General features: G+C 46.0%; 1 protein-coding gene across 2 annotated transcripts; it reads right to left on the bottom strand.

Annotated features, from left to right (window-relative positions):
- Nucleotides 1-12,827: 12,827 nt before the first annotated feature.
- On the bottom strand, nt 12,828-19,997 carry LOC109735417 (putative aconitate hydratase, cytoplasmic). 2 transcript variants are annotated; one of them, XM_073497141.1, is made up of 21 exons: nt 19,928-19,997; nt 19,681-19,798; nt 19,471-19,578; nt 18,915-19,075; nt 18,337-18,429; nt 17,383-17,568; nt 17,138-17,299; nt 16,822-16,966; nt 16,599-16,741; nt 16,462-16,518; nt 16,290-16,369; nt 16,141-16,216; nt 15,663-15,848; nt 15,371-15,438; nt 15,172-15,290; nt 14,973-15,094; nt 14,385-14,483; nt 13,801-14,280; nt 13,588-13,686; nt 13,255-13,497; nt 12,828-13,164 (listed from the first exon to the last, which is right to left on the bottom strand). In XM_073497141.1, exons 1-21 carry the CDS (start codon nt 19,967-19,969, stop codon nt 13,093-13,095), a joined length of 2,859 nt encoding a protein of 952 aa, XP_073353242.1. In that variant the 5' UTR covers nt 19,970-19,997; the 3' UTR covers nt 12,828-13,092. The 2 variants fall into 2 exon arrangements, with proteins under 2 accessions (XP_073353242.1, XP_020150216.4); XM_020294627.4 differs by having other exon boundaries at nt 19,681-19,984.
- Between the last annotated feature and the right edge of the window lie 4,284 nt (nt 19,998-24,281).

Raw genomic sequence — 24,281 nt, forward strand, 5'->3', positions numbered from 1 at the left:
CCCATTGCACACCTGCACGTTGCGAGGGCGGCCGGAAGCAGACCTAGCCTAGCAGGCGTTCCAGTCCAATCCGGCGCGCGCCGCTCCGTCGCTGACGTCAAGAAGGCTTCGGCTGATACCACGACGTCAAGTGCTCATAACTGTTCCCGTGTAGTTGGTTAGTGCGTATAGACCAAATGGCCAGACTCAGATCAAATACCAAGATCTCGTTAAGCGTGTTATTTTTAAGTATCCGCGGACGCCGACCAGGGCCAGGCCCACCTCTCTCCTAGGTGGTCTCAACCTGCCCTGTCGCTCCGCCACAAAGTAACAGTCAGGGGCCGTCAGGAACCCAGGCCCACCTCTACCGGGATGGAGCCACCTGTCCTTTCAGCCCCCTCATCAGAATCACTTGCGGGTACTCAACGAGCTGACCCGACTTTAGTCACCACATGTGTCATGTATATAAAGTATATAGTATATACCCGTGATCACCTCCCTAGTGATCACGGCCCGATAGTATAGCATGGCAGACGGACAAGAGTGCAGGGTCACTGATGGAACACTAGCATCCTATACTAAGCAGTAGGATAGCAGGTAAGGGTAACAACTGTAGCAACAATGACAGGCTATGCATCAGAATAGGATTTACCGAAAGTAGTAACATGCTATACTACTCTAATGCAAGAAGTAGAACGGAATAGGCGATATCTGGTGATCAAAGGGGGGGGCTTGCCTGGTTGCTCTGGCAAGGAGAGGTCGTCAACAACGTAGTCGACCGGGCACCAGCAACGGCGTCAGTCTCGTAGTCTACCGGAGAGAAGAGGGGGAAGAAACAATAAATACGGAGCAAACAAAGCATCACAAAACATAACGAGGTAATACGCGGTGCCAGGGGTGATCTAACACAGGGATAGGTGATACCGGCGAAGGGAGGAAACATCCGGGAAAGTATTCCCGGTGTTTCGCGTTTTCGGACAGATGAACCGGAGGGGGAAAGTTGTGTGTTCGCTATGCTAGGGATGTGTGGCGAACGAACGGGCTACGTATTTGGATTCGTCTCGTCGTTCTGAGCAACTTTCCTGTACAAAGTATTTTCATCCGACTTATAGATTATTTTGTATGATTTTTCAAAGTTTTTAAACATTTTCTAAAATTCCTAGAATTAAATTAATTCGAAAATAAATTAAACGCTAAATGCTATGGGTACACAGAAGTGTACCCAGAGATGTGCATGTGTGGCTGACAAGGGGGCCCAGTTGACTGGGTCAAGTGCCCAGTCGGCAGAGGCTGACTGGTGGGGCCAGGGGGCTGAGTCAGCAGTCAATAATTTGACTATTAACTAGTCAAATCTGACCAATAGGTCCCATTGTCAGTGACTGTTATACACAAAACAGGTTTAATTAATCTGGTTAAATAGCTAGGGGCCCACTTGTCATTCCCTGTTAGCTTAAGTAAATTAGTTAGTTACTTTAATTAATTAAGTGGGCCCAGAGGTCAGTGTCACATGGGTGGATTAGGGAGGTTAGCTTAGGCCTAACCATCGTGGTTAGCGCCAGGACCCACAGGGAGTGGCCCAACCGGCCAATTTAAACAGCGCACGCGCCGGCGACGAGGCCCGACGCGGCGGCGGTGGTGGGAATATGGCCTCCGGCGACCCTTTGGACTGCGGAGTGGCTCGCTCGAACCGGAGGAGCAACGCGCGTGCAACAATGGCCTAGGTTCGAGCAGGGGGTGGGCTACCACGGCGATAGCGACGGCGTGCAGCGGCAAGGCAACGGGCGAGCCGACGCGGTGGTGCTCGCGCGGGGATAGAGGGGAGAGGGAGCCGACGCGGGACGAGGAGACGCGGCGGGACGGGCGTGCAGCGCGTGCAGGGAGCACGGTGACAGCGAGGCACGGACGGGCACGGCGGCGATCTGCCAGGGAGGAAGAGGGGAAGGGAAGGGGGCCTCACAGAGCCCTGTAGTTGAGCGAGGCGTGCTCGAGGAGGAAGACGAGGAGGCGACGACGACGGTGGGCGGCTCCGGCGAAGCAGTGGCAGGACGAGGCGGCGACGGTGTGCGGCGGAGCGGTCCGGCGAGGGGCGCTAGCGTGGTGGCGACAGGAATCGGCGATGTGGCACAGCGTGGCTTGGGGAGGCCGTCCAGGGCGAGGTGAGGAGGGGGCAGTCAGCGTCGGGACGAGGGCGGCACCGGGCGGCGGCGTCGGGCCCTCCCGATCCAGATCTAGCGAGAGAGGGGGAGGGGAACGAGAGAGAGACGTGGGGGCAAGTGGGGAGTGGGCTAGGGTTCGGTTAGATGGGAGGGGCGTTAAGCAGGGCAGTGGGAGAGGCCGGTTGGCCACCTGGGCCAATTGGACCAAAGGGGTGCTTCTCCTTTTTCCTTTTCTTTTGTCTTTGTTTTTTACTTATTATTCTCTCTTCTCTTTTTTCTATTATAGTTCATTTACTTTTAGTTTTATAAAATACCAAGTTAGCACCCAAATTAGTATCATTAATATAAGCCACTGCCAAACTTAGTTTGGACCCAAAGTAAATTAGTTTAATATTGCTATAATTTAAAAAGCTATTATATTATTATTTTAGCCACTGTTCTAACTAGTTTAGGGCATTTAACACTTTACAAAAATTTGGTTTCTCCACCATAATTACTAACGAATTATTTGTCACATCCAGAACATTTTGGTTTTAATATTTGAAAACTTTTATTGTTCAACTTGAATTTGAATTTTGAATCCGAACGGGGTTGAATCATCGCGAGATTAACAACGGTAATCGTGGTGACATGGCATTGTTAGCAGAGATTACTGTAGCTTAAATATCCATGCGTCACAATTCTCCTCCACTACAAGAAATCTCGTCCCGAGATTTAAGAGGTAGAGTAGGGGGGAATTTTGGTTACGATATTCTAACGGATCTTCTCGGCCTTGGTTGCTCTTCTCGAAGAGGTCGATCCATTACATTGATGCTTCATTTCTCTGCTTCGGGTAATCATGAGGAAGTCCGCATCCTTTCTTCGGGAACTCCTTCGTACTTACGAATAGGAAAGGGGGAGCTTCAAAAGGACAGACCTCTACAAGGTTGCTTATCTGGTAGATAATATTAGGGAAGGTGGCAGAAAGTAACTCTCGAGTTGAAACTTAAGAAATTATCGAGATCAAAGTAAGAAGGTGCACAATAGAAGTTTCAAGCGCATAGGCAATCGTTCGTTGCCTCATACGAAATGTGAAAGGGGTTCGGAGCAATAGGAATAAGTATTGCGTCTGATACCAGAATAGATTACTAGGCAGGTGGCCCGTAATTTACATACGAAGTCAAGCTTGAGGAATAACTTTGGCAATAAGGTCTACAGGAGAGTCAGGTTTCGATCTTGTGGAACTGTGGGTTATGGGCCCACCATGTGGGTTAAAATTAGAAAGGGGGCTGACATCTTGCACGGTCACGATAGCAAGGCATGTCAGAGGGTAGCCTGCCAGCTATGTTGGCAACAACGTTGGTACCAAGGGCGAGGGACGAAGAGAACCATTCTCCTGCTCGTTGAACGAGGCGGACCAATAGGCAAGGTTCTCGTCCATCGGTGGCTACCGGAATGTCATCAACAATAGTAATAGGGTCTTATTGACAGAGTAGTACACCGAGGTGTTTACATAAGCAGTGAATTATTACTGCTTAGATCATATAGATCACAAGAAAGATTAAATAAAATAGTGGAAAGGAAAATGATGATCATCAGATTAAACAGAACAATGGAAAGTAAAATGTGTTTAAACACATATTTCAAGGGTATATCCTTCCCAAGGACAAGCTGAGCATGATATCCATGACAGGATATAATGTAGAAAACTCTTTAGGTAGGGGAGAGAAATTTCATGACATTACCGATACAACGGTGTTTGGATAATTGAGGAGGAAACATTTAGCATTGGGCTTCAAATGTTCCTGTTGAAAATCGGAGTACCATAGACATGCTTCGAGATAGCATTGACATTGTCAACAGGTGAAGATCAGACTTTGGAAACAAAAAGGATCCATCAGGAACAACTTATAGAATAAGTCTTACAATTTCCTCATGGAAGAATGGATAACCTTGCTGAAAGGAAGAACTATAACAATAGGTCCTCCGGGCAGTTGTGCTAGGCATGACATCACCCTACCGGGTCATATAAAGACCAATGTTATAACTCTTGGAAATATGTCCCAACCATCATATCTGACTGAGATTCAGATCTGATTAGTGCCAGGATACCTCAGACTTGGGATGCCTGAGAAGAAAAGGTGCAACACAAATTGACGAGATGCCAATGTAAGATCCTCGGGAAATGAACTATGGAAGCAAGTTCCGAAACCAGAGTTCATCAGTAAACCAAGGAGAGGATGAGGAGGTGGCTGATGAACTCAACGAGAATTCAACGAGATTTCCAAAAGATGGACTTCCACAATTATGTGAACAAGGAGATAACATTTGTCAGATCAAATGGTATAATGATGTATGCTCGAGGAAAACATGCACAATTAAACATTGGTTGAAAGGTGCACCCGAATATGGGCTTAGGTAGCATGATCAATGTTAGAATAGCGATTCGATAACTAATACACAAGGAATGAAACTATCATTCATTAACTTGCAAGCAATAGGGTTGCTGGAAGTTTTGAATTTTACACATCACAGTTCATTTGTGGGTACTTCGGTTAAAATCAACATGGGAACCAAGAACTGAATGTAGACGGCAAGATGTATTACTATATCAAGAATTCTTAGGAGGTGGTGAAATTCTCACGACGTTCTTGATATAAAAGATGGTAGTACTCCAAAGTAAAGAGGAACAAATGATGGGTAGCAAGGAACTCAAGGTATAACACAGAACATGAACAAGTTTGTGTTGAACGGAAGGCAATAAAGTGGTGGATGATTAACACAAAGCATCGAGGGCAAGGATGGTATCTCTCAACATGGATTCAATCGATATCCTTGAAGAGCTCGGAATGTTGATGATGATCATGACACATTTGTCGAGAGGTTTCATGAAGATATAATCGCTCATCGACAACATCGAGCAAAAGAAAGGATGGAGCGAAAAGTTATTGAAACCACGGATATGACACAAACTCGGAATCAAGCTAGTTGTTCAAGGCGAAATGATATGATGAGGAAAATCAACATAAGCTTAGCTCATCGTCGAAAATTGTGCTCCGAGAAGGACCAGGTAGCACAGTAAAAAGTTTGCACGATAATGATATAGCCGATAAGGCTAGGAATGACTTGAAGGATTATTAAACTCGTAAGCAACGTAAATTACTTAGAGTTATTGAATCGGAGTGCGGAATCGATTCACTTATCGGTGTTCTCGAGTGACTAATAACTCAGAACCTGGGGGAATCTGAAATCGGTGAGAAGCAATACTAGATGAAGACTCGCAGGAAGCAACACAGTTCTCGAGATACCAGAGGGTAATACTCGAGGAAGATCAAAATAAAGGTTGTGGAGGTGTATCGATCAACAAAAGACAAGTGTTTTAACTTGTCTGAGAAATGGAATCAAGGAGAAAATATGGTCGGAACCATGATTGCAAAGGATCAATACACAGATACCAGACGATATCATATCAAGGAAAAAGTTATTATTACAAGAAGCTTCTATGATAGGATCTACATCGTGTCCATGGGCATGAACACAAAGTTCAAGGTCGACTCCCACTTCTCCAATGCATAACCTTTCATTCACTTCTCATTTTTCGAAGAAGTTGTAATGTTTAAATTTTATCTAGCAAAACTCCAGAAGAGTATGACTCGTGATACCTCTCGGGTTTACCCGGATCTGGAAAGGCATAGGTTCAACCCTTAGGGTCATCTTGGGAACATATACCACAAGCTTCAATAGTAAATAACACAAGCTCGATAGTAGAGCATGGGTGACAAAAGGAGAGGATACAATTTACCGAAGGCATTATGTATCAGGGAAAGAACTTCTCAAGGATTTTGTATACGAAGGACACTGTCGGATGATATTTCAACAAAGGTTCCAACAGTCCATAGCGGAGCTGCTGTGAGTATCGGCACACAACCAGAGGAAGAAAGAATGCAAAGGCATCAGATTATGGCAATATCTGAATACTTCGAAGTTTTAAAATCAAAGAAATTATGAATACCAGATCGGTGTATCGGAATCAGATGCCCTGGTCAATTACGAGTAAGTTGAGTAGACTTAGAGGCACCATCAGTCAATGTTTGATTGGCGGAAAACCAGCTCATATCTGGAATGACGTCTGAGCCAGAAAGACAATTCCTAAGGATCGGGTGATGATTGTGAGCAATCACACACGTATTGAATCGAGAGACTCAAGGTGATAATGACAAAGGACGTCAAAGAATATTGCTAGGCATATGAAATTAACCACAATGCAGCAGGCAACTGTTTGCCGAGTAATAGCGGGCAGAGGATTATCAAAAGATCATATAGTATTTCAATGTGTCTTGTAAATCATATAAACGACGGGGGAAGAGCGGATACTCGGTAAGGGCGAGAAATTATCCATACGGGTATTCAGGTCGCAAGGAACTGCAAGGGCACAAAATATTCTCGGAACAATAGAGAGAATTTCGGGGTATCTTGTAATAACAAGATCAACTGGGAAACATTGTATGAATGGCGAGTATACGTGGTTATCCATAGGAGTTTATCGATGGAATGGAATTGCAAAAGCGATGAACAAGAGTTCTCGGGTTAACAGCGGAGAGTGTCTTCAGGGTCTTCACGTGCAGCAAACGATCATTAGTAAAAAGGGGCTCTCCGGGTGAAAGTGATAACGAGATCCTAATGTTAGATTTAGCAAAATTCATTTAACCCGAATAGGAGAGAGATCAGAGTCCCAGAGTAAAGGTTGAGGAGTAAAAGATCCTAGTACCACCCAATGGCGACGTGGGCCCGTAAGCCACACAGCCATGTTAGTAAAAGTTTTTCAATGCTAGACTCGACTTCAGCCAAGGAGTTGGAAGGGGGAATTCCTACAGGCAGTCGGCTCTGATACTAACTTGTGACGCCCCCAATTCAATCGTACACTAATCATGCACGCAAACGTGTACGATCAAGATCAGGGAGTCACGGGAAGATATCACAACACAACTCTAAAAACATAAATAAGTCATACAAGCATCATAATACAAGCCAGGGGCCTCGAGGGCTCGAATACAAGTGCTTGATCATAGACGAGTCAGCGGAAGCAACAATATCTGAGTACAGACATAAGTTAAACAAGTTTGCCTTAAGAAGGCTAGCACAAACTGGAATACAGATCGAAAGAGGCGCAGGCCTCCTGCCTGGGATCCTCCTAAACTACTCCTGGCCGTCGTCAGCGGCCTACACATAGTAGTAGGCACCTCCGGTGTAGTAGGAGTCGTCGTCGACGGTGGCGTTTGGCTTCTGGGCTCCAGCATCTGGTTGCGACAACCAGGTAGAATGGAAAGGGGGAAAAGAGGGAGAAAAGCAACCGTGAGTACTCATCCAAAGTACTCGCAAGCAAGGATCTACACTACATATGCATGGGTATCTGTGTAAAGGGCAATATCGGTGGACTGAACTGCAGAATGCCAGAATAAGAGGGGGATAGCTAGTCCTGTCGAAGACTACGCTTCTGGCCACCTCCATCTTGCAGCATGTAGAAGAGAGTAGATGGTAAGTTCACCAAGTAGCATCGCATAGCATAATCCTACCCGGCGATCCCCTCCTCGTCGCCCTGTTAGAGAGCGATCACCGGGTTGTATCTGGTACTTGGAAGGGTGTGTTTTATCAAGTATCCGGTTCTAGTTGTCATAAGGTCAAGGTACAACTCCGGGTCGTCCTTTTACCGAGGGACACGGCTATTCGAATAGATAAACTTCCCTACAGGGGTGCACCACATAACCCAACACGCTCGATCCCATTTGGCCGGACACACTTTTCTGGGTCATGCCCGGCCGCGGAAGATCAACACGTCGCAGCCCCACCTAGGCACAACAGAGAGGTCAGCACGCCGGTCTAAATCCTATGGCGCAGGGGTCTGGGGCCATCGCCCATTGCACACCTGCACGTTGCGAGGGCGGCCGGAAGCAGACCTAGCCTAGCAGGCGTTCCAGTCCAATCCGGCGCGCGCCGCTCCGTCGCTGACGTCAAGAAGGCTTCGGCTGATACCACGACGTCAAGTGCCCATAACTGTTCCCGCGTAGTTGGTTAGTGCGTATAGACCAAATGGCCAGACTCAGATCAAATACCAAGATCTCGTTAAGCGTGTTATTTTTAAGTATCCGCGGACGCCGACCAGGGCCAGGCCCACCTCTCTCCTAGGTGGTCTCAACCTGCCCTGTCGCTCCGTCACAAAGTAACAGTCAGGGGCCGTCAGGAACCCAGGCCCACCTCTACCGGGATGGAGCCACCTGTCCTTTCAGCCCCCTCATCAGAATCACTTGCGGGTACTCAACGAGCTGACCCGACTTTAGTCACAACACGTGTCATGTATATAAAGTATATAGTATATACCCGTGATCACCTCCCTAGTGATCACGGCCCGATAGTATAGCATGGCAGACGGACAAGAGTGCAGGGTCACTGATGGAACACTAGCATCCTATACTAAGCAGTAGGATAGCAGGTAAGGGTAACAACTGTAGCCACAATGACAGGCTATGCATCAGAATAGGATTAACCGAAAGTAGTAACATGCTATACTACTCTAATGCAAGAAGTAGAACGGAATAGGCGATATCTGGTGATCAAAGGGGGGGGCTTGCCTGGTTGCTCTGGCAAGGAGGGGTCGTCAACAACGTAGTCGACCGGGCACCAGCAACGGCGTCAGTCTCGTAGTCTACCGGAGAGAAAAGGGGGAAGAAACAATAAATACGGAGCAAACAAAACATCACAAAACATAACGAGGTAATACGCGGTGCCAGGGGTGATCTAACACAGGGATAGGTGATACCGGCGAAGGGAGGAAACATCCGGGAAAGTATTCCCGGTGTTTCGCGTTTTCAGACAGATGAACCGGAGGGGGAAAGTTGTGTGTTCGCTATGCTAGGGATGTGTGGCGAACGAACGGGCTACGTATTTGGATTCGTCTCGTCGTTCTGAGCAACTTTCCTGTACAAAGTATTTTCATCCGACTTATAGATTATTTTGTATGATTTTTCAAAGTTTTTAAACATTTTCTAAAATTCCTAGAATTAAATTAATTCGAAAATAAATTAAACGCTAAATGCTATGGGTACACAGAAGTGTACCCAGAGATGTGCATGTGTGGCTGACAAGGGGGCCCAGTTGACTGGGTCAAGTGCCTAGTCGGCAGAGGCTAACTGGTGGGGCCAGGGGGCTGAGTCAGCAGTCAATAATTTGACTATTGACTAGTCAAATCTGACCAATAGGTCCCATTGTCAGTGACTGTTATACACAAAACAGGTTTAATTAATCTGGTTAAATAGCTAGGGGCCCACTTGTCATTCCCTGTTAGCTTAAGTAAATTAGTTAGTTACTTTAATTAATTAAGTGGGCCCAGAGGTCAGTGTCACATGGGTGGATTAGGGAGGTTAGCTTAGGCCTAACCATCGTGGTTAGCACCGGGACCCATAGGGAGTGGCCCAACCGACCAGTTTAAACAGCGCACGCGCCGGCGACGAGGCCCGACGCGGCGGCGGTGGTGGGATATGGCCTCCGGCGACCCTTTGGACTGCGGAGTGGCTCGTTCGAACCGGAGGAGCAACGCGCGTGCAACGACGGCCTAGGTTCGAGCAGGGGGTGGGCTACCACGGCGATAGCGACGGCATGCAGCGGCAAGGCAACGGGCGAGCCGACGCGGTGGTGCTCGCGCGGGGACAGAGAGGAGAGGGAGCCGACACGGGACAAGGAGACGCGGCGTGACGGGCGTGCAGCGCGTGCAGGGAGCACGGTGACAGCGAGGCTCGGACGGGCACGGCGGTGATCTGCCAGGGAGGAAGATGGGAAGGGAAGGGGGCCTCACAGAGCCCTGTAGTTGAGCGAGGCGTGCTCGAGGAGGAGGACGAGGAGGCGACGACGACGGTGGGCGGCTCCGGCGAAGCAGTGGCAGGACGAGGCGGCGACGGTGTGCGGCGGAGCGGTCCGACGAGGGGCGTTGGCGTGGTGGCGACAGGAATCGGCGGTGTGGCGCAGCGTGGCTTGGGGAGGCCGTCCAGGGCGAGGTGAGGAGGGGCGGTCAGCGTCGGGATGAGGGCGGCACCGGGCGGCGGCGTCGGGCCCTCCTGATCCAGATCCAGCGAGAGAGGGGGAGGGGAACGAGAGAGAGACGTGGGGGCGAGTGGGGAGTGGGCTAGGGTTCGGTTAGATGGGAGGGGGGTTAAGCAGGGCAGTGGGAGAGGCCGGTTGGCCACCTGGGCCAGTTGGACCAAAGGGGTGCTTCTCCCTTTTTCTTTTCTTTTGTCTTTGTTTTTTTACTTATTATTCTCTCTTCTCTGTTTTCTATTATAGTTCATTTACTTTTAGTTTTATAAATTACCAAGTTAGCACCCTAATTAGTATTATTAATATAAGCCACTGCCAAACTTAGTTTGGACCCAAAGTAAATTAGTTTAATATTGCTATAATTTAAAAAGCTATTATATTATTATTTTAGCCACTGTTCTAACTAGTTTAGGGCATTTAACACTTTACAAAAATTTGGTTTCTCGGCCATAATTACTAACGAATTATTTGTCACATCCAGAACATTTTGGTTTTAATATTTGAAAACTTTTATTGTTCAACTTGAATTTGAATTTTGAATCCAAACGGGGTTGAATCATCGCGAGATTAACAACGGTAATCGTGGTGACGTGGCATTGTTAGCAGAGATTACTGTAGCTTAAATATCCGGGCGTCACAGGCGCCCCCGGCCGCACGCTCCACGAGGTGCTGGCATACCTCGAGGGCGGCAATGACCTGCAGCTGGCATACCCTGCCGCGGCGACCCCCCGGTCCCCCGCCGGAGCGCGGGGCAACGGATGCCCAGGTGGTTCGGCTCCTCCTCGTCTTCCTCCTCTCACTCCTCCTCCCGCTCCTCTTCCCACTCCACCCGCTCGCCGGCGGTGCTCGGCGTCAAGGCCTAGCCCGCAGCGGAGACGCCGCTCGGTCGGCGCACCCGCAGCGATGGCATCGTCATCAACAAGGGCGGCGGGCGCGCCTCCTCCTCCGCTCCTCCACGCTACGTCAAGCCAAAGACGAAGCCGGGGCTCCCCGTCGTGAAGACGGAGCCCGGGCTCGCTGGCGGTGTCAAGGAGGAGCTCGACGACGCGGCGACCCTGAAGTGAGCGCGTGAAGACTGGGCGCGCACGGAGCTGGAGCGCCAGTGCCGCGCCTACGAGCAGTTCGCCGCTCGGCGCCGTGGCCGCGACGAGGGAGGGGTCGTCGACCTCGACGAGAGCGACGAGGACGCGCCGCCGCCACCGGTCCGCCAGGGCGACGCCGGGCAGGGGTCCAGCACGGGCGGCCGCGTCAAGAAGGAGAAGGCCGACGACGACGAGGAGGATGACGGCGACGTCGGCGACTTCGCCGTGCTCAGCGACTTCTTCGCCCCTTAGTTGCGTTTTTTTTAAAATAACTTATGTAACGTTGAATATGTCGAATATATGTCCAGTTTGCCGAACTTTAGCCGAATATTTTGTCCACTTTGGTGAACTTTGCCGAATTCCATTTTTTTAATAAAAGAAACCGCGTCTGGGAGCGACCCTGGGGCCGGCAGCTGGGAACCCGCTCGCCCCACGCCGGTTTTAGCGCCGGCTTGCCCCAGGCGGCGATTTTAGACGCCTCCTGGGGGGCCAACGGCAGGAGATGCTCTAAGAGTATCTCCAACAGGCGCACAAAAGTTTCGCGCACTAAAATAATTTTAACGTGTCACTGTAGCACTTTTAGCGCCCCGGACCCAATATTAATTTACCATATGTTTAAGAACGCACGTCAAAAAAAGCACGCAATGTAAATTGTGAAAAGCGCGCAGTTCGACGTCCCAAATTTGCAACTTTTGATAGCGCTTTTTAGCGCGTGCCCAAATCTTTTTTGTGTGTGCACTATTTTACAGCTTCTAGTGGAGCTGTCCGACGCCCGAAAAAACCTAAATTTTAACGCGCGGAGCAATTTTTGTGTGCTCGAAGTTTGTCGCAGAAGAGAGAATGGAGATTATTATCCAAAAGAAAGCCCACGCGGCAACACAGTTACCAGCAGTTGGTGCATAGGTCACATTCGCCACGAGATGCAGTGTAGCACAGTTTGACGCGCCGCAATCGCCATAATCCAAAAACAACCTCGTAGCCTCAAAATATGGAGGCTGTGGTCTGTTGAGGCCCGATTTGCAACACCCTCCATCGCCAACAACCCTCGTAGCCTCCGGCGGTTATTGCAATCCTAGGCCATTTGTATGAACATATTAACTGAAAGTTATTTATGCATCCAACATTCGTCAAATCCAAACATCTAAGTTCATCGAATGGATGTACCACGTGACATATGTAGTAAGCAATTCAAACTAATAAAAAAAAAGTTCATCGAATGGATGCATCTGTTGGACTTTTGGTTCCGAAACTAATGGAGTGTACTCTGACTACTGATGGTTCCGAAGCCAGGTAAACACCACTCAACATGGAAATGTCCAGATCATCAATAAGCAAAGCATTTAAATTACCCTGGCTTAGAGCTATGCGCAGGCCAACTTCCTAATAATCTTTCTTACTACCATCACCAGGTTTTGCTGAATCTAGTCATCCAAAAGCAGATGATCAGATGACAAAACTCGGTGTGCACAATTAAAACAATAGACATATCATTCTGGGGTTACCAAAAGAAGCTACCCAAAAAAAAGGACCAGAAAGATAACCCACGAAAGAGAAAACAATGTGGACATTCCTTCGGCTGATTCCACCTCAGTGTTCATAGACCGTTACAATATGCAAAAGCATCTCATCAGTTGTGAGGCATATTATTAACATAGTGCCTTCAAACAAAAACCTAGCGTGTTACGCGCTCAAAATTTCCGAGTTCTCTGCAGACATCTCAGATGTTATTTGAGGGGGTACTCCTCAAACAGGACTTGCTAAACAAACTGTTTACAACAATTACAATTTGCCTCGTCGTCGCAATCATCTCTCTATTGCTCGGCTGCGATCTTTCGGATGACATATGGTAGAATACCACCATGGGTGTAGTAAGCAAGCTCCACCTGAATGGAAATCAACAATTTCAACATCAGAAATCACCATTGATAGTCAACACTCGCCTAGACAAAATGCTCAGGAAAGAATGTCTGTACCTCAGTGTCAAAGCGGAGTGTGCAGGTGAACGACTTGCCGTTGTCGGTTGTGACCGTAACATCTTGGCCAGGCTTGATTTCATTCACATCAGTCGGAAGCTGGATGGTGTAGCGCTCATGGCCTGTTAAGCCAAGAGTGTCGGCATCCTCCCCAGCCTTGAAGCATAGAGGGACGATGCCCATTCCAGCGAGATTGCTACGGTGAATCCTCTCAAAACTCTTGGCTATCACAGCCTTCACTCCCTGCAGTCACAAAGTCAAAGCACCACACCCATTAGTGACATCTAGTGTCATGGTGTAAGCAAAGAAACAACAAGTGGGAAGCATAGTTACCTGAAGCATTGGACCCTTCGCAGCCCAATCCCTTGAGCTTCCACTGCCATACTCAGCACCAGCCAGGATGATAGTGTCATGCCCTTCGTTCTTGTATTTCTGTCAAAAACAAACACAAAAAATGAAAATCGTTCAATGAGATTTGAATGCTTTCTAAGTATGTTGCATCACTGAAAACCAAAATTTGGATTCTATGAAGTTCTAGTGCATTACCATAGCAGCATCAAAAACAGCAAGCTTCTCCCCTGATGGTACATGGATGGTTTGGGGGCCAACCTCTCCCTTCAAGAACTTGTTCACAATACGAATGTTGGCAAAAGTTCCCCTAGCCATGATCTCATCGTTCCCTCGTCGACTGCCATATGAGTTGAAGTCCTTCCTTTCAACATTGCGCTCCTTTAGATATTTGGCAGCTGGGCTGTCTGGGTGGATGCTTCCAGCTGGGGATATGTGATCAGTTGTGATACTGTCACCGAAGTTAAGAAGACAATACGCATCCTTCACAGGCCGTGCGCCAGGAGGGGTCATTGTCATATCCTTGAAATAAGGAGGCTCGTGGATGTATGTTGATTTTGGATCCCATGGGTAGAGAGTGCTTGCTGATACTGGCAGCTCATTCCACATAGGATTTCCTTTGGTGATTGCCTCATATGTGCCCTTGAACATGTCTGGGAGCACACTCGCCTTAACAACCTAGAAGAATTAACAGCACAAATATGAGGAATATCTCAAATCTAATATGGTCTCAAAGAGTACACGGAGATAAATATAACAAAAGTTAAAGTTGCAGTTCCCACCTCAGCAATCTCATCAGTGGTAGGCCAAATATCCCTGAAGTAAACCTCCTTCCCATCCTTTGAGATGCCTACTGGTTCTTTCTCAAAATCAATATTAACCTGCAGCACATGGTCCACAGTTCAGCAAGGAAAATCACAAGAATAAGGAGGGAGAAGTTTTAACTTGTTAGCTTAGTAGAACTGCACCTTGCTTCCGCTAGTGGATTGTTAGAAAATCACAAGAATATTTAGGCAGAAGGTTGAACTAGTTAGCTTAGATCAGGGCTTAATGAATTGTATTGGTCAATCCAAGTAGTAGCACTATAGTTGCCCAAAAAAAAAGTAGTGGCATTGCATAAAAGTACACATTACTGATTTGTTCCGCTAGTTCCACAGTTTAGCAAAGCAAACCAAAAGAATAACTAAGCAGGCGTTTGAACTAGTTAGCTTAGTAGGTATGTGCCCTCCTCACACTCACAAATTGTATTGGTGAGTCCAAGTAGTAGCATTACATAAATGACAGCAATCTCTCTTTGTTCCGGTACTTCGACAGTTTAGTTTGAAATAATATGCAGAGGTTTCAGCATTGGAAAATGCATGTTCTCTTACCGTGCCAGCAAGGGCATAGGCCACAACCAATGGAGGAGATGCGAGATAATTTGCTCGGGTCAATGCATGTACACGGCCTTCGAAATTCCTGTTCCCAGACAACACAGCAGCAGCAACAACATCTGAAAGATAAAAAAGTGAGTAAAATGCACTACTTCACAACTCTCAATCCTTTCTCAACAAGCAATGTCAATCTCACCATTGTCGGTAATTGCAGCAGCTACGGATTCATCAAGATCTCCAGAGTTTCCTATGCAGGTTGTACACCCATAGCCAACAATATTGAAACCAAGCTGGTTAAGATACTTCTGCAGACCGCTGCAAAGGAAAATGAAGAAAAAATTTAACCAAGGATCTCCAATAAAAGGGAACTTTTAGTCTGGAGAAGCAAGAGGCACCTCTTGTCCAAGTACTTCTTCACAACACCAGAACCTGGCGCAAGACTTGTCTTAATCCATGGTTTCACCTAATTAATACCAACAGTGTTAAACTAGAGAAACAGTTGGCAACCTAAAATTATAAGAACATAGGCAGAGAAAGTAGCACTAAATCATTCACTTCACTTGTAATAAGAGAAAAGGATGCAACAATTTCAAACATGAAAATAACTGAACCCATTTTAACACGAGGGTACGAATTACCAACATGATGGGAATCAGAAAACATAAAGTTGAGGACAGTGAGACGAACCTCCAGGCCTAGGTCACAAGCCTTTTTGGCAACCAAAGCAGCTCCCAGCATCACATTAGGATTTGATGTGTTGGTGCAACTGGTGATAGCCGCAATTACAACATCACCATGCTTTATCTTTGCTGGCGTCCCACGGAACGAAAACTCAGCAACTTTACCCTGCGATTCCTTGGGGACAGCAAAACCCTGCACAGAAACGGTGTAGTGAGCATAAGAGAAGGGAAAGGGGGGAATAAAAAAAAAAGCACAGTAAATTTTCAGGTATGAACTATTTGCATATGTATTTTCTGCAATATTATTGCAGTATCGAATTCCAATCATCTAATCAACATTGTTTTTTTAGACAATCATCTAACCAACATTGTATTTTCATAGGATGTCCAAGAAATAATTAACGTCCATCCTATCAATAAATAAACAACAAGATTATGGCAAATAACAGAAGAGTATTGCCGTAATATAGAGAGCAAATTCTTACCTTGAACCCTACTTTGTTGTCCAGGCAAGAAAGCCAATCTGACTTCATGTTCTTCAATGTCACTCTATCATGAGGCCTGTTGAGTATATCTTTCGTTAGTCATGAATGAGACACATATGCCAAGGATATGAGTTCCCTGGGTACATTACCGTTTTGGTCCGGACAGACATGGTTCCACCTCATCCAAGTCAAGTTCCAGATAAGATGAATACACTCTTTCAGCTTGAACCTACATCAAGGGAGAAGCATCAGTATTACAAAAAAATAAAAGTATATTAACACATAGTAGACAACTTATCATCAAATAAAGTATGAAATCACCTGCTTGTAGTCGACGAACATATTATTGGCACGCAGGTAAGTCTCTATCATGGCCACCTACAGAATGTGACTGTCAAAAACTAGATGCATGTGCAGTTAAGGTGCAAATCAAAATGCAATCACAGCCTATAACATACAGTTTCATCACTTCTGCCAGTTAGCTTCAGGTAGTCCAATGTCTTTGCATCAACTGGGAAGAAACCCATAGTTGCACCATATTCTGGTGCCATGTTGGCGATAGTAGCCCTATCAGCAAGTGATAGTTCACCCATACCTCCCCCTGGAATTTGTAGTGTGCAACATTAGAGAAGCTTGTAAAAGAAAGTGGTGTGGATTACGAAGCAATGGCATGAGGGGTACCATAAAATTCAACAAACTTCCCAACAACACCATGTTTCCTAAGCATTTGAGTTACTGTTAGAACCAAGTCTGTGGCTGTAACTCCATTCCTCAGCTTCCCTGATAACTTGAAACCAACAACTGCTGGCAAGACCATGCTCATTGGCTGCAGAACAGACCACAATCAATTCAGACAATTGGCATAAATGGATGATCCCAGCAAACATCTGTTCCACACCCTCTTTCCTATGCCAGAGAGGTCCCAAACATAAAGCATAAACCGTTGCAAGCATAGTATCAGAGATAAAAACTTGTTATCAACAGATATTAACTTCACCTGCCCAAGCATCGTAGCTTCTGCCTCTATACCACCAACTCCCCATCCAGCAACACCAAGACCATCTATCATAGTTGTGTGCGAATCTGTACCGACAACACTATCAGGGTAAAGTATCCCACCATTGTTGAAGACAACCCTGGCCAGATATTCAAGATTCACCTAGAAACAGAATTGTTAGTGTTTACTAACGGAAGTAACTTAAATGATTATTTAAGAACAAAATAGTTGTTTTATTGAAATACCTGGTGAACAATTCCAGATCCAGGTGGAACAACAAGCATGTTATTGAATGCAGTGGAACCCCATTTCAAAAATCCAAACCGCTCCTTGTTACGGCTGAACTCAAGCTCCATATTTGCCTGAACAGCATTCTCCGATCTTGCCACATCAACTTGTACTGAATGATCCACAACAAGGTCTACAGGTACCTGAAAAAATACACATGCAGCAATATAAGCAAAAGCACAAAGACACAAGCATAAAACTGGAATGCTAAAGCTACCCTTGGGGATCAGTTGACAAAGAGAGCAGTTGTAGGCTGCACTAGCGCCCACTTTGAGGGGAAAAGACTACATGGATTATCTTTTGAAACCCTTTAATCAACTATAGTTGATAGGATTACGAAGTTGCAAACATATCATTCAAACCCTAACTGGAATAGATGTCATACTTTTACTAACTGGAATTAGATGATGTGCCAAGGGGCTAACATATTTTAAGACTAAACGGTCATGCATTCACACTTAAAACATAAATAATTAATGATCCAATCTGTGTTCAATAAAGCATATACGTTCGGTATAAAAACACAATCATACATTCTACCTTAGTGTTTATTAAACAAGAAAAGACGAAAGGCTGTTAGTTAAGATAATGACGAATGAAGGCCCAAAGAGATGATATGAGAAATCAAGAACAGTGTCAATGGCAAAATATCATAGGCATGTTAGAAAACAGAAATTCTCAATCAATACAGCAGTTCTTACAACATATATGGTCAGTTAAGTAACTTGGTTATCAGTTGTAGCACAACATAAGCATGTTCACTTGATGATTCTTTTGTAACATCGCATATCAAAATGTGGCATACTGAAGGATAAGTCGTGCAGTACACAAAACACGAATGACAATTTCTTTTTACAATAAGTTATTAATACAAGGAGATAGTAAATGTAACCAACGGTCAATAAACTCACCAGAGGATTAATTTTGTTCGGGTCACTGCCAAGTTTGCTCATAGCATCCCTCATACAAGCAAGATCAACAACTGCTGGGACACCAGTGAAATCCTATAAAGAGACAAATGATGAAGTGAAAAAACTGAAGATTTCAGCAAGCAGAGCAAGGACCCACATCATCAAACATCTAAGCAGAAACGTATCAGAATAAAATAAGCAATGTATCCAGCTTACAGTACCACTTGCCAGATTAAAATAGAAGTGTTGACTTTTATAATTGTCACCGGATGAAGAATATGTGATGACGATGCAGCTAATCTTATACAGAAACCTATCACCTACTGGCGCACGGTATCTATCTTTAAAAATCCAGGTGACAGCAGCAATCATACACACATACATAATGGGAATAAGACATGGTGATTGGGGAACTACACTTTCGTGAAAGGATAGGAAAGGGGACCTCAATTTCCAATATTCCTGCCATTAAAAGCTATTGACTCGAATCTTTCCAACTAACATTTATTCTTTCCACGGCAACTGGACAACTTGGAACAAAAAAAAGTGGAGACGATGGCAGGAATCAGGATCAATACCTGGAGGAGGACACGGGCTGGCTTGAACGGGATTTCGACTTGCTTGGTGGCACTGTTCTCCCAGTCTAGGATCTTCTCAACATCCTTCCCCGTGACCTGGAACTCGTCGCAGTTTCTGATTGCCGACTCGAGCAGAATCCTAATCGAGTAGGGTAGCCGATCTGGTTAAAAAAAGTGATGGGTCAAATCATCGGCAATTCACATAATTCAGCGATATACAAAAACTGACTAGAAAACAACGCATCCAGAGGCCAATTGCATCGTCAGAATTCACAATTCGCCCCATGGGAACACGTGGAGCAGCCAAATTTGACCAACATTACATACTATCCAACAAGGAGCAGATCGGAGCCTATTACGCATCGCTTTGGAGGAAAACAATTCATCCACCCCAACTCACAACAAGCAGTAACAGAGGGACCAAAACGCCGTGCAGAGCCTGATTATATTCTCAATTCACCCAACAAACGGGCGCAGACTAGGAACCAGACCGCATAAGACCCATGCCACGACACAATAGGAGACGAAAATGGTGGGGAACTGGGAAACAACTCACCAATCCGCGGATCGGCGAGCGCAGGCAGGCTGTAGTACTTGCCGAAGTCGGCTCCCCCTCCCGGCTTGGCGAGGCTCGTGAGGATTTCATCGTACGAGTTCTTCGTGGCTGCAAAACAAACAAACGAACAGACAGAGAGAGGCCCCGTTAGCGAGAGGAGAGGGCGAGAGGCGATGTGACGATCCGTTTAGAGGTGGCGGCGGTCAATACCGGCGGAGGCGAATCGGCGCTCGAAGACGGCGGCGGCGGAGGACGAGGAGCGGGCGGCGGCGCGGCGGCCGCCGAAGAGGCGGCCCGCGAGGCCCGACGCGAAGGCCCCGCGCGGGCCCTGGCCGCCGCGGGCCGCGTGGAGCGGGGACGGGGAGGGGCAGGGAGCGGGCTCCGAGGCGGGGGCGGCGGCGGGCCTGGAGATCGCGGCCGCGGCGGCGGCGGTGGCCCGCGCGTGGCCGGGCCCCGCGGCGGAGCGGGAGAGGAGGAGGGAGCTGGCGAGGGGAGGCATGGCGGATCGGAGGGGGGGAGGGGGAAAGGGGATGGTCAGAGGGGGGCGGATGGGCGTGGGTTATATAGGCCGCCGTGAATTTTGGGGACTGGGACGCGTGGTTGGCAGGCGCGGGCGCGGTAGGGTTGGGTCGGGTCGCGGCCGAGGCGAGACGGGATTTGGATCGAGGAGGGAGGGGCGCCGCCGCGGTAGGATGTTTTCTTTCTTTCTTGGAGCCGGGGCAAACGATAACAAATGGGCCGGGAGTATCGGGACCGGTGGGGAGGGCCCGCGTGGCAGCGGCGGGTTCGGCTTTTTTTGGAAAGGAAATGAATGGGGAATCATGCACCTGTCTCGGGTTTGATTGAGCTGGTGGTTATCGCTAAGGCCACCCGCGCTGCTGCTTACCGGTTCACAACAGGTTTCTTTTTCCTTTGAGAACCGCCCTTAAGACTTTTTATTAAGCTTCACAGGTGTTTTTGTATGTGTTGGTCATGATGGAGTATAATCTCTTGATGTGTTTGATTGGCGTCTTTTTTTGTTTTCATCATGGGAATAGTACTGAATTTGTTGTGGGAATCGTATATTCATGCCCACGGTCCACCTATCGGACGAGGTTGTTATTCTTCTATCTCGCCGATGCTTTGTGGGCGGTTGATTTAATCTTAAAACCGACAATTCCCGATTTTATCATACACGTTGATTTGTTGAGCGCACTTAAGACTCGCGTGCGTCCTTCATTATTTAAGGTTATAAGTGCTACAATCATGAGCGAACAGTTACCAATACAAGTTATTCAAAAAATACAAATACAAATCAAGTTCCATACAAAAAGGTTCTTGTTCTCCTGGCTTACTGATGCATCTGTGGTTCGTTGGTTTATATGCCTAGAATGCATCCTTCTCAATTTCTCAGACAAGTTGATTTGCCGAGCGGGCCTATGCGTAGCCTGTGTCGTTCATATTCAAAGGTTACAGCCATGAATGAATAATTACAAGCACAAACCAAAGTTGCTGGTTGCATGGTTGTAGTGGAGTTGATTGCACGAAGCTATGATCATTTCAAAGGCATCAGTGTTGGACGAGCGCTACACTCTTGCTTGTTTTTTTTTTGAAACGAGGTAAAAGACTTGCCATTTCATTGATTAAGAGAGTAAGAATTGCCAGGTTATTTTACGAAAACTGAGCTAAAACCGATACAACTCAGCCCAGAAAATGGACACCATCGGCCAACTTGGCCACATGACAACAGATGGCCACACGCGCCAGCAAACGACAGCTTCGGCTTTGACGTCGATCTTTGCGGGGGAAATATGCAAGGCTTGCGCCGACCGAGTCCTCCGCAAGCGGCCACTGAGTGCCTCTCATCGTCATCACCTATACACAATCCATCGCAGCTCCGACTCCACAGCAACCAAGCAACCACGGAAGAGCACATCGGACGCACCTGATAGACCGACTACCAGAGCCCGAGCCGCGACCCCAACTCATCTTGACGCCATCATTGTTGCCAAATAGACGTTGACGTCCCTAGCCTCGATGAACCAGCAACCAACAACCATCGGTCTCCTAGTTGTAGTCCGCTTCAAGACGATGCCCCCAAGGAGGAGAAAGGCGCGGGGACGCCTCCATCGCCCGATCCAGATGATCTGAGGTTAGCACTCTTGCTTGTAACTCAGGGTTGATTTGAAAATGCATTATGCGGTGCTCGAGAGCTGGAATTCAACCATATGTACAACCGTAAAAGCGGAGTTCTTTGAGCAACAAATATATGTTCTTATTTACCCTAAAGGAGTAATAACAACAAGCACATACAATCTAAAATGGAAGACAAAGGGGAAACATTAATTTATTAGAGAAAAAGATCCCATGTGTTTGATCTATCTTGGTGCAATAAAAAAGGCGTGTGCAGGCAAATAATTGCTTTGTCGTCCCACGTAGCAAGCTTCGTGGCACCTTCTATCTTCCCTCTTCATACTGTCTTGCTTGGAATATTCAATCATTCAGTTCAAGTTGTGGGTCGTTAAATTATTGCACCATGTTTCTTTTTTGACCAGTAGGAACACTGCCATGAAAAATGTACGGGTTCACCCGCAAAAAAAAAAATTGTACGGGTTAATCATACTCCTTTAACCCTAATAATGTTGGCACGTGCATGTCACCGGCACCTGTTCATCTGTTGCCATCGATCAAAACGGAGAACAATAGCAAACGGGCGTTGAAACTTGGAATGATGCAGGAAAAAATATGTGACCAGGAGAACATGCACAGTGCTACTTGGATGGTTCATTACTTTTATTTATTATAATTTCCTCTATGCATTATTTGTCCTTGGAGGCAAATGAGAAGTGGCTTTTGGACTCGGATTGCAAAATAACAAAACGGGGAGAGGGCAAAGCTGGGTTGGCTTCTCCCTCCCACGTCCTGATTGTGTATAGTCAGGTTGTCTCTGCCCTTTCATTCCCTTGATGGATTGATGGGCTAGTTTAGCGGTCGGTCAACCACCATACCGTCGCAATCTCCAAACCAGGTCCAATGAAACATGTGCACTCTCCAAATTTGCGTGCAAAGCACAACCTGTATGGAACTACTAGTGAGGACGGGGAGTCCACTCGTTGGCTGGGCAGCTGAGTTTGCTGCCAGCCCACCCGAGTTCAAGTCCCAGCTTGGACGCGTGGTGCTCGCGGAGTTTCTCCTATAAGAAAAACATCAACGAGGATTAGCCCTTGGGTTGGTCTCATTTTTTTATGGAACTAGTAGTAGCGAGAGTCTTTTACGACATCGCCATCCTGAAAGAAAACAGTGAATACATAAGTATCATATATATCATAATAGATGATGTGTTGTTATGTGTTATATAAAATACCAGCTTATAATCATAATAATTATGGAAATAGTATCATCACTAGTATCATGCGTGTATGATACTATTGTACCATATTCCCCACTACGAGCAGCCTCATTTGATGTGTCCAATCCAGTCAATCGTCTGAATCCCCGCTCCCCTAATAGGCCGGCCATGACACTCCACATTGAGATTTTTGAATTTTTTTCCGGTTCATTGTAATTGCTTTTAAAATAGATTATAGAATTAGTTTTAAATGAATGTAAAATCATATATTCCAAAATAAATAAATTATTTAAATAGTATTCATGCTTTTCTAAAATTTAATATTTTTTATAAAATAGTTGTGTAATTTTAAAATATATACCATTATTTAAAAGTATTCATGTAATTGTTAAAAGACATTTATGTATTTTGAAAAAAATGTTCATTTAGTTTTAGATAATTATTCAGACATATAAGAAAGATGTGCATGTATTTGTCAAAGTAAATGTTTATATTCCTTTTGAAGAAGAAAAAGAGAAAATGAAATGGACAAAGAAAAATAAAGAAAGAAAGGGAGAAAATAAAACATTAAAGAAAAATATAAAAACATAAAAACATAAAAAATAAAAATAAAAGGAATAAGAAAGAAACGGAAAAGGATACTCCCTCTGTCCCCTTATAAGGACAAAGAAAAGGAAATAAATAAAAACAAGAAAAAGCTAGCTATAAAGTATAAGAGGTGAAAACACACACACAGAAAAAGTACATAATAAACCGCCATGTAAATAAACCTCATCATAACCGCTTCAAACTATGGCTTCTGCGATTGGCACATGGGCATCTGGGTGAATGGCACAACTGCTATTGCACGCATTGAGTGGAATTCAGTTCCACGCATGGGGCGATGGATACCTAGCAAACGAGTACAGTCCCTTCACCGACACTTTTTTTGGGGCTAGCCTGGTGCGGGGTATCCTTCGGTTCTCTTGGATTTTCACCAGGGATTTATCATGTTATCTTTAATACATTCTTGTTTGGTTTAGTGGAGCCATTTTGTCAATCGCCATGGCATGCATAATTAAGTGGAATTACCAACTAAAACTGAGAGAATCGTTGCAAACCTTGTTGCAATTGGGTCTCCCTGATCCTGATGATTCCTGCGTGTCGTGGGTTATGTGTATTATTTGGCCAAGATTCCAAATACACAATATTTAATTAACTCATGTCTAAAACTTATGAACTGAAACTAAATTACCCTCACCTCAAGCTGAAGTCTGGAGATATGGGTTTGTGAGGGACGTGTTTTTTCGCCTAACGCAACTAATTTTCATGAAACCGGGGACACTTTCCGTAACGAGGTTATATAGAAATCAGAAATACTGAACACCAACATTGCCATTGGAGTTTTCCCCCCTTTGTTAGATAAACCATTGGTGTCCTCATGTTAAAAAATAATTATTTCATTATTTAATCTGGGCTAAATAAGCCAATGTTGTTCTCATGT

This window comes from Aegilops tauschii, chromosome 4 (assembly GCF_002575655.3).
Source record: "Aegilops tauschii subsp. strangulata cultivar AL8/78 chromosome 4, Aet v6.0, whole genome shotgun sequence".
In the NCBI taxonomy this organism is placed as follows: domain Eukaryota; kingdom Viridiplantae; phylum Streptophyta; class Magnoliopsida; order Poales; family Poaceae; genus Aegilops; species Aegilops tauschii.

What these genes read in the sequence shown, in the direction of transcription:
- LOC109735417 (XM_020294627.4), bottom strand. Translation starts at nt 19,969, where the DNA reads ATGCCTCCCCTCGCCAGCTCCCTCCTCCTCTCCCGCTCCGCCGCGGGG. An exon ending in GCTCGCCGATCCGCGGATTG is followed by an intron (nt 19,076 to 19,470) that starts GTGAGTTGTTTC and finishes TTTTTTAACCAG; the next exon opens with ATCGGCTACCCTACTCGATT. An exon ending in CTGTTTTTGATGCTGCTATG is followed by an intron (nt 13,687 to 13,800) that starts GTAATGCACTAG and finishes TGTTTTTGACAG; the next exon opens with AAATACAAGAACGAAGGGCA.